Below are 11016 nucleotides of genomic sequence, written 5' to 3'. Positions count from 1 at the left end.
GGGGGGGGGGGGAGAGAAGAGGCATATGGTGGTTTATTTCATGGTGGATTGTGCACTTGATTAATTTATCTTTGAGCACAGGATTCTCCTGGATCAGCAATGGGAAAATTATCACTATTGTGGCTCAAAAAAAGTATTTTTTCCCCCTCAGTGCACGCTTTGCTTTAATGCAGCAAAACACCAATTTATATGCTAATGCATTCCCATTACTAATGGAATTCTAGAAACCATGCTGGTTATAGAAATAGTGAAATCACTGCACAACAAAACCTCAACTTTAATTAAAAACTATTATTTATAAGATTGAAAGGCTTGGAATTATTGATTACACAACTAATTTTCTAAAATGTTTCTCATCTTGAGGTAATGTAAAGCGAAGAAAATGGGCATCACAGATAAACACACAATCATGGAAGAGCCTGCAAACTGGTAAGAGATAGTAGTAAACTTTTTATATGGCAATTCAGCTGTAAAACCTTAATAAACATAATTTGTGGTTTCAAATATGAATACTCTATGCAATTTCAAGCATCATTACTTTAAGGCAGTAGTCTAAAAAGTAGGAGTAATGTCTAACTTTTGCCTTGACACCAGGCCTGCTGAGGTTCATTTCCATAAAACAAACCATCGTAGGATGAGAAGAAGTCAATCTCCATCCCGTGAGGTTTCTCCAGTACCGTCATACTTCTCTGAACCGGTTTCAATCCGAAAGCACAAGGTAACAGTTGAGAGGATTACAGCTGTATTATATTGTGACATGGACACTTTTTGGGACTGGCTACTTGTTTATGATTAGGGATGTAATCAAATGTATTATTTGGAATAAACTAGGGCTGCAACTAACGATTAGTTTCATAATCGATTAGTTGGCCGTTTATTATTATTTGGATTAATCCTATGGGGCGGGGCAAACTTTCAGTACCTTTTTTTCCCCGTTTATTTAAAATAAAATCCACAAACTGTGTGTTACAAATATAAAATTCAGACTAAAACTTTACACAACTGTTTGTCCAAAACAGAAAAGAACCCAATACACACACACACCAGAATATATATTATAAATTTAGGACTGTAGTTTAATTCGGTACTTTTTGTGCATCCATAAAAATAATGCATAAATACTATAAAATAAATATTTTTATATTATATTTTATATATATATATTTTATAGTATTTATGTATTATTTTTTATGGATGCACAAAAAGCACCGAATTAAACTACAGTCCTAAATTTATAATAAAATCTCACGTTCACTGCACCTTGTGGTTTGTTACTCGCTGTCTTTAGGAATATTATTTTACTTGTGTTTACTTTTGATCATAATGTTTTAGTGAGACATTAGAGATCTCACTCGCGCTCCCACTCTGTATCAGCGCGTCTACACAGCACATGTGGAGCAACGCGGCCTCGTTACTAATAGATCACTTCCATTATAATAAAGAACAGAAGTTACACTGATACAGCATATAATATCAATAAACTTAAATTAAACTAAACCTTTTAAGCAGCTTGCACCAGTTTCCCCTGCCCCTTACATACAGTGGAGCATTTTGGATATAAACATAAGTTTGTCCTCGTGCATGTTTGATTTCCACGGTGTTTAATGTAAAATGCACCACTGCCTTAGAGGACTTGGAGGTTACACACTTTCTTCCTCAGTCACTTGACGATTTCTCCGCCGTCTGATGGTGACTGAGGTCATGTTGGGTAATAAAAGGGAACGCTGACAGAAAGTAAACTGAAGAAAGTCATTGTCGGTGATTCTGGGTGTCTGTTAATGCTAACGTGCGTATGACGTCATGCATAGTCGCCTAGGAAGTGGCTTATACTTCCGGTTTGTAAAAAAAAAAAAAAAAAAAAACCCGTGAGTGTTATATTTGAGATGATATTACCTTTCTAAAATTCACACACTAGACGGTAGAGTACACTGTACATAGTATACAGTACTTCGTTTGGGACAAAACTTTAGTATTTACTCTCCGAGGCGTGTTTTCTGAACAGAAGTAATGTGATGAGTAAATCTGCCCTGTGCCGCACGCAGACCAAGATGTGTCATCTGACATCATCACGACGCACATTCAGTCAAAGCGCTCTTCGTATTCATGTGCGCTGAATATGAGAACAGCTAAAAGGTCTCATTTACCAACAAAATGCACTGCGAAAGACAAACAATTTCATGCAATTGCAATTTCACTAATTCAAGTAGTTTTCCGGAACAAAAGCACAAACAACTCTGCAAATTGCATCGCAAATTTTTTGAGGGAAAAAAACGCATCAAAATTAAGCATTTTTGGCCGGATTATAAACTGGAGTGATGTAGCTGAGGTTGAGGAACTGCCAGAGTCATTCCCAGACCATGCTTACAGTACATTTCTACACCTTCCACTTTAAGCTACTCTCACTTTAGCTTTAAATCCAAATATTAATATTTGGAGCACTGAAAACACCACAGATACAGATAGTGGCATTGCTTTCCACCCCTGCTACATATAATGCCCTATGCTAAACTGCTCTGTAGCTGAAAAGCTGATTGACTCATTCGTTGTCACTCGGATAGATTACTGTAACGCCGTTTTAGCCGGCGCTTCTAAATCCACAATCAATAAACTCCAATATGTACAAAACTCTGCTGCCAGGAGCCTGACTGGGACCAGGAAATACAATCATATTACTCCTGTTCTGGAGTCCTTGCACTGGCTCCCGGTCAGGTTCTGTGTCGATTTTAAAATTATGATGCTGACATACAAAGCATTACATGGCTTGGCTCCTCATTACTTATCTGCTTTATTAATTCCTTACACCCCAGATCACAGACTGCGCTCGTCACAGTGTGATCTGTTAACTGTTCCACAAACACGCTTAAAATCTATGGGTGACCGGGCTTTTTCTGTCTCTGCTCCTTCCTTTTGGAGCTCTCTTCCTCTCGAACTTAGGGAAGCTCAGACCTTTGGCATTTTAAAGCTCAACTCAAGATACACTTTTTTTAAGCTTGCATTTGACTGCTGATGTCTACTTTTATTATTACTATTATTATTGTTGTTCTTATTAACTTTTATCATTTTTTTCTGCGTTCTGCTTATTTTGTGTACAGCGCTTTGAGAAGCTTCTTTTAAAGGTGTTCTGAAATAAAGTTTATTATTATTTTTATTATTATTATTTGAAAAATTAGATTCAGTCATACCCCGAAAACTCCTGAGCTGATCTTACAAAGTAGCGCTATAAAAATGTTATGTTGTGTCCGTGTTTGTCTAATCTGTAGGATGTAACCTGCAGACTGCCTCATCTCATTAAAGGAGCTCATCAGGATGAAGATGATGATGATGACATTCAGAGTTTAAAAAGCCTGCCCACGCTGATGAACACATTAGCCTCTGACCCTAAGGTTAACAGGTCACGCACAGTCCGCAAAGGACAAGGCATCTCTGACTTGAGCCTTCCACTCCTCGTCACGTCCAAGTAATGAAATAACACCATTAGAATATATGAAATAATTCCTAATAATGTCTGAACAAATAACTGAAGCATTCAAATGGTGCACCATATAAACTGTACCTGATGTGAAAATGGAACATTAACATGTTTCTGTAGATGTACTCTTCTGGTAAAAGGTACTGGATATACTCGTGCCGAGGGCTTTCTCCCTGCCATCAAATCCACGGTCCTGGAGAGGCCACCATGCCGAGCTGGATGCAGGTAAAACACCCCTAAAGAGAGCTGTACTACAGAAGGCAATAAACTCTGAAACTACTGTTAGATAAAAGGCTACAGTGTTCTCATTTATCCAAGAAAATACATTTCCTTCTTTCTTTTCACTCTGAAATATGCCCAGGTGTCACACACACAATGCTTTTTGCTCTTGTTTTCTGCTGAACTTTACTTTGCAGTGAATAACTTGTTCATTAAATTCCACCGGTGCAATTCTGAAAGTGCACAGCCAATATCTTGCACAGCAGAATCACACAGAGCTATTTTCTGTTTATTGATGATTTAAAGGCTGGTTGGTCACACCACCATAAAAGTGAGTGCATGTGTGTGTGTGAGAGAGAGTTACTTCAGAGTTTATCAGTCATAAAGTGCTCAGAAACTCAGAAATGCAAGGGAGAGAGAAATGTAGGTATAGCGAGAAGGTTGAACAAGGCAACATTAGACGCGCATACATATTTCCATAACTATCAGCTTCTGCAGCAGTGAGAGTAAATAAATTAAAATAAAATGAAGGAAATGTTTGGAGAGAAAGGGAACTAGCAAGGTGTGAGATGAGAGTGAAACCTAACATGACTTTATTTTCCTGAAAGGCAAAAGATGAGACATTTGAAGTGGGACACCACTAACGGAAGCGTTTGGCAATCCCAGTGATCTGCTTGAGAAAAAAAAAAAAATCATTATTTTTATGCAAATTGAAATTGGGCCACTTTTGACTTACTGTGTCACATGCAGTAACTCTTTATTTAGCAAAATGTGTAAAATATAACTTCAGTAAGCTCTTTATCCTGGTCAGGATCGTGGTAGAATCCAAAACCTATCCCAGTAACACTATACACGAGACAGGAATACACCAGTCCACAGTGCAGCATGCATGCATTAACTCCTACAGACAATTCTGAGTAGCCAATCCACTTACTGGAGGGTAGAAAGAAAGGGGAGGAGTCGGAGGAAACACACATGGACATACAACTGAATCCAACTGAAAACTGGTTTCACTCAGTGTTTCATTTACACCCTTTTTATGTGCACCCTTCACATCAAATTTTAATGCTGTCCTGTTTATTCTTGCTTTTGAAGGCCAGACAAAGTGGAAATAGGTTCAACTCGGCATCCTCGTCCAGTCGGTCATCCTCAGTATACACCTCTCAGTGAGAGCCGTCGTCCTGAAAAGACATGGACTATAAAAGCAAGCTGCCAGCACCTGCCCTCATCCTCCTCTAACGAAGTGTCGCTAGGTCCCCGAATCACATTCCATAGTCCAGTGGTACAGAGTGTCTACCCAGTCACTCCTGACTTGATGAACGAGAGCAGACACAATGCACAGGCTTGCCAGCCTCTGAGGCCTGTGCTGAAGAAAGCACAGGTGCTGAACAGAGGCGCTCTTCACTGCCTTTTAGAGGAAAGCTACCTCCCCTGCTCAAATGATCCACATTTGCTCGAGCCATTTTCAGGCTTTGAGGAGCACCTTTGTCATCAGCTCCTTCACTCCCCTTTGCCCTGCCGTACAGCTCTGCCACACGTCAACTCCCATCACATCTTCCAGCTAGAAGCCATGCTACCGGTACCCCAGGGGATAGGCAGTTCCCTGATGCAGCGCACTGTGGAGCTCTGCAACCCACAAGAGAAACAACTTCCCAGCATCACCATGACCCGTCCTACACCTTCCCCAAAACACCTATGCAACACTGAAAACAGGCATGTAGCTTGAGTGCAAATTTTGCCACTGGAAAATTACGACCTCTTTTTTTCTCTGCCCAGTGCTTCATACAGTCCCATCTGAAAGTATTGGAACGGCAAGGTGAATTCTTTTGTTTTTGCTATACACTAAAGACATCTGGGTTTGAGATCAAAAGATGAATGAGACGATAGATTACAGTTCCAGCTTTCATTTCCTGATATTTACATGCAGATGTGTTAAACAACTTGGAGCATGGCAGCATTGGTGGCAGACCGTACAATTTTTATGTGAGCAAAAGTATAGGAACAGCTTGTCTTAACGTAAATAACACTTACTTAATATTTGATCGCATATCCCTTTCTTGCAATAACTACATCAAGTCGGCAACCCACTGACATCTCCAAACTGTTGCGTTCTGCTTTCGTGAAGAAAACGACCCATTTACAGGTAGTTGATAGAAATAGGGTGCAACAGAACAGATAGCTATTTAGCTAGCATCTTAATGTCACCCACTAGATGCCATCATCAAATTGTTAGAAATTGTTCGCTCACTTTACACTCTAAGTCATATAATTAGTTGAATGGAGTCCACCTGTCATTTCATCTCAATATGCTGTTTCTGGAAGGTCCTAGAGTTTGTTAATAAAATATCTAAAGTAACAGCGTCATGATGATTAAGGTGCTATCAAAAAAAAGTCTGGGACAAAGTTCTGGAAAAGTATCAATCAGGTTTCGGTTATGAAATATATCCCAACCTATGATGCTCCCATGGAGGACCATTACATCCATTATTTAAAAAATGGAAAGAATTTGGCAGTACCATTGGTAGTTCAGTAGTTAAGGCATTGGACTTCTGACCAGATGAGGTCATGAGTTCAAATCCCAGCACCACCAAGCTTCCACTGTTTGGCCCTTGAGCAAGGACCTTAACCATCAACTGCTCAGTTGTGAAAATGAGATATATGTAAGTTGTTTTGGATAAGGGCGTCTGCCAAATGCCATAAATGTAAATGTACCATTTCTCTGCCTATAGGTGTCCACCAAAACTCAGTGATGGTTATATAAGGACCTTGGAGCAAACATTGCAGGCTGTAACACTCCAAAATATGGAAAAGTTCAGTAGGGGTGGATACTTATGCCAGCCATTGTATGTCAATTTCATTGTACATCATTTTCATTTTCATCAAACCATTCAGTGGGCCACTGGGTCCTGTGCCCACTCTCTACTCTGCATACAATCTAGAAGAGCCACTATTTCACTGGTAAATAATGCTGTCTTCTTTCTCAACAGTGGGCATAATGGGCAATTGCCCATGGTTTTATTTTACAGTTTCTCTTTTCTACATTAGCTATGTAGGGGAAGATCTTGTAAAACAAATAAAACATAATTAAGTGACTGAATCCACAGTTGCATTAAAATCTTCTCGTACAAATTCCACCTACTTGCCTGGTGCTACAAAGAGCCACGTGGGACAGTGTTTAATCTACCTCTGGGAACTGAGACAGAAGTGACAAATATCATTACAGCAGTGAAGAGCACTCAGCAGAGAGAGAACCAGCCTGGGAGAGAGAACACAAAGTTTCTGGCTCAGAACTCAGAGCTGTCACATAATTATACAATTCCTTCCATTTTTAATCCAGCCCCAGGGGATCTTTCTGTATCGGGCCATTTCTATATTTCAGGCTGATAGGGACAAGATGCTTAGAGGGAACATTTACAGTGGCATGCATAAGTAACCCCCCTTTCCCTATACCCCCCAACCCCCCCATACCCCCTTGAACTTTTTTACATCTTGTAGTGTTACAACCTTGTACTGAAATGGATTAAATTCAGATTATAAATCATGCACATACACAAAATATCCCATAGTATTGAAATGGTGGGGAAAAACCTGTGAAGTTTGCCAAGAGGTCAAGGCTAACACTAAACATAATGCTACCACTAACATGCTTCACTGTGGGAATGGTGTTCTCATTGTGATGAGCAATGTTGGATTTCTGCCAAATGTAACACTTTGTATTAAGGACAAAAATTTTTCATTTTGGTCTCATCAGACTTGAGAGCATCCAGAGAGTATTTTTCCACAGTTGCTTTGTCTCCTGTTTTTTTTTTGTCAAACTTCTAACAGAATTTCACATCATCTCCCATAAAGCTCGGGTTTGTGAGTTGTTTGGTGAACAGCTTTTCCCATGTGAGTTAGGGATCTCTACAGCTCCCATGACCTCTTGCTTGCTAATCCCACTTTACCCAGTCCCTGACTTTTGGTGGATGTTAATAATGGATTTAACGGTGTGCTGTTTGATTTTCAAAGTGTAGGATATTTATATATGACTAATCCATCATAGATGCTTTCCAGAATTTTGTCTTGATAGCTTCTAGGTCTTCATAATGATCTGAGCTGTCATCATTTTAGAATCTTCAGCCCCAGGAGGTCCTTGCGTATCAGCCATGTCTGTTTAGGATGTGGAAGGGAGTCAATAAGAGACAACAGGATGTGTAGGAAGGGGATCTATTTTATACCATGACGTGCATCTATCAAGGCGTTGAGCATTCAGGGCCTTCAGCCATTGCAGCGAAGATTCTTTATCAATGTCACTAAAAAGACTGTAATTATTTTTCCTCTGCTTTCTCTGAGTAAAATCAATGTAGACTGCTGAGTCAGACACAATGCCCCGTGAGAGGCTCTCAATCAGGACCCTTTGTTCTATTGAGTTCTGCATACAGTGTATAGTTGTTAACTACTCTTAATACTTTCTGACCAAGGCTTTATAAGGAGCCTAGTGCTAACTTTTAAACAAGCTGGTGTCTTGAGAAAAATAGAAATGCCAGTGATGGCCAGTTTTAGATATATGACTGCTTGTGCCTCTGGCGAGTAAAGCAAGACATCCTACACAAGGAAGTGTGTTACCTAAAGAATCATAAAATGGGGTTTGATGGTTTGTTTTGTTAGTTTACATCTTGAAAATATGACAATTTCTTGAACCAGTTCTATTTTGTTTTTGACATTTTGCTCTACGAGTAAATAAAAAGTCGAAAACTCTTTTTTTTATTCTTTGTTTACATCTAACTGGACATAAACATACTTTTGTGGTTTGACTCTGTCCACTGCATTTGCATTTCAAGTGCAGTTTCAACTTTTATATCCACGTTTGGAGATGCATACAGCAATTTTCTATACAGTTTCCTCACTGTCCGATTACTGTCATGCTGCACAACATACCCAACAATGTGTTTAGTGGTCAAATGTGTTATATATAAAAAAAAAAAGCATTACTCTCATCCAGTCCAGGCTGGTCATGATATTAATTGTGAGGGCTGATAAAGTTTGAATAACTTGCCACTGATATTATGAAATTTTGAGTCTTGTAGTATAGGCATAAAACTAAAACTGTGCACACACACAGGAACACACCCATTGGCAGTCAGACACCATTGTCATTGCCATATTTAAGTCAAGAGGTTCAGTTGTGTAATCATGCCATCTCTCTACTGAAAAGAAAGAGCAGTAAATAAACAAGCTGCACTTGCAATAAACCGTGCAAAATGTCCAGTTCTGCCATCGGTCCCTTCATGAAAGTTGTACTTTGACTTCCTCCTCTGAAAGCATTTAGAAAAACCATCCACCTCATTCCTAGTTATTACACCCACTACTGCAGTGGTCACCAACCCTGTTCCTGGAGATCTACCTTCCTGAAGAGTTTAGCTCCAACCATAATTGTGCCCACCTGACTGTCTAATCATTGCTTTAAGAAGCTCTTGATCAACTAAAGCAGGTGTATTAGATTTTGTTTGAAGAAACCTGCAGAAAGGTAGGTCTCCAGGAACAGGGTTGGTGATCACTGCACTATTGTATTGCATTAATAATTTATTAATCTTAATTGTATATCACGTGCACCTTCTCGGTTACTACTGATGATGTTATTTATGTTTCAGCAAAGCAGGCTTAAACAAATTAGTCCCAATGCACACAAAATCTAGGGAGCGTTTCACTCTATGTATTCATCCAACATGACTGTAAACAATAAGCTGTGTGAATCTACAGTCTGGGCTGGATAGAAATCAGCCTCAGCTTCTACTTCACACCATTCTGTGTATTTTGCTCATGGCTGTTTGTGATGCTATTGTTCTTGGTTCCACAAAAAAAACACATTTTTCTGTTGTAAAAATCTTTTTTTACAGCAAATAAGACAATGTGAATGCCAAAATTTGAGCCTTATTTTCATTTAAATGTATCAGGAAAAGCTTAGCCCTGCTAGCACATATATACCAGCTGGCTGTGCTGGTATCTCCCTGGGGTGTAGTATGCTAGTTAAAGCCTCAGCTCTTGTGTAGTTTCGGGGCAGAGGCAGGCATGAGAGTTAAAGCACACTGGCACACTGCATGTTAGTCAGCATGCCTCCTGATATATATCCCAAAACAATAAGGCAAACCTATCACAACTGTGAAATATAAAGAGTGCCTTCCGAGCCAAGCAAAGAAAATGAGGAAGCACACAGTGGCCTCGCAGAGACAGAAATTACTCCCTTCTCTTGCTTTCATTAAGGTGTTGTTTGTGATGCTCCCTGTACCCCGTAGACATAGAACGCCTAAACCTCCAAGCACTAATCAAGCAAACAAGCACTTCAGAATGAGCTTCCGCTCCCCTGCTGTGTTTGAAACTCCTGGTTTCACGCTCCAGTTATGTTGTGAGCCATTACCTAGCCTCCAGCGACCCCTGCACCGCCTGCCTCCTGCCATAGTCAGGCATTCCTTTCATTCCTATGCAGAGTTATGGCAGCTTGGGAGCATTTAATCCAAGTGACAGACACTGCGGTTCAATAAAACTGCAACAAGACTGGTTTGAGAACTCTGTAAGTGATTTGACATTATAAAACTAAATCTAGCCTAGTTTTCAGCAGGAGGCTGGAATATGTTTCACAGGAAATCTTCTGGACCAACCCATGAGCCTTAATCAAGCAGGAGTTGAGTTTCCCAAAAGCATTGCAGCACGAAGATCATCGTTAAATGGTAGCGTGAGCATCACACTGAACACTTTCTCTAACAGTTAAGATGGTCTCGAGCTTACAGTGCATTTGAGAAACTAGGTACTGGACTATATATTTTGTTTCCATAGACTGAAACAGTACACTGGCACTATTAGTTAGTTTTATACAATTCAGTTTGATTCGCATAATACTTTGAACAATAGACAGTGTCATAGAACAAGCTTTGCAAAGATCTGGATATCAATTTATATTTGTCTAAGGAGCAAGCCGGACACAGCCATGGCAAGGAAAAACTCCCTGAGACAACATGAGAAAGAAACCTTGAAAGTAACCAGACTCAAAAAGAAATCCATCCTCTTCTGGGTGACACGGGAGTGTGGAAGTATAAATTACTCATCATTACTCGTCCATAAATGTATACTATAAAGTTAAACAGGACTACGTGTGTTGACAGGATGTTTAGCAAGCGCATACCTGTTACAGAATTATGATAAAATGCACTTAATCCTCTTTACCACAAGGAGTCACTGCCTTCTTTTCTTCTTCTTCTTCTTTGAAATCTCCTTTTAAAGCTGCCCAGATAATGCTATGTAAAGTTTTTTCCACCAGGTGGAACCAAAATCCCAAGTCATGCCGTCTATATTTT

General features: G+C 39.7%; 1 protein-coding gene across 1 annotated transcript; it reads left to right on the top strand.

The window, feature by feature from the left end:
- The first annotated feature begins 568 nt into the window (after window positions 1-568).
- Window positions 569-6154, top strand: si:dkey-39a18.1 (uncharacterized protein LOC557637 homolog). Its single transcript, XM_053650024.1, has 4 exons — window positions 569-718; window positions 3261-3457; window positions 3557-3694; window positions 4784-6154. Exons 1-4 carry the CDS (start codon window positions 569-571, stop codon window positions 5412-5414), a joined length of 1116 nt encoding a protein of 371 aa, XP_053505999.1. The 3' UTR covers window positions 5415-6154.
- The last annotated feature ends 4862 nt before the right edge of the window (window positions 6155-11016 follow it).

This window comes from Ictalurus furcatus, chromosome 19 (assembly GCF_023375685.1).
Source record: "Ictalurus furcatus strain D&B chromosome 19, Billie_1.0, whole genome shotgun sequence".
Taxonomy (NCBI): Eukaryota; Metazoa; Chordata; class Actinopteri; order Siluriformes; family Ictaluridae; genus Ictalurus; species Ictalurus furcatus.
Note: the sequence above shows the minus strand (reverse complement) of the source record. Positions and strands in the feature narration are given on the sequence as shown.

Excerpts from the sequence above, each read along its gene's own strand:
- si:dkey-39a18.1 (XM_053650024.1), top strand. The coding sequence starts at position 569 with ATGTCTAACTTTTGCCTTGACACCAGGCCTGCTGAGGTTCATTTCCAT. Across the intron at positions 3,458-3,556 it reads CCACTCCTCGTCACGTCCAA|ATGTGAAAATGGAACATTAA; the intron begins GTAATGAAATAA and ends AAACTGTACCTG. Across the intron at positions 3,695-4,783 it reads CCATGCCGAGCTGGATGCAG|GCCAGACAAAGTGGAAATAG; the intron begins GTAAAACACCCC and ends TTGCTTTTGAAG.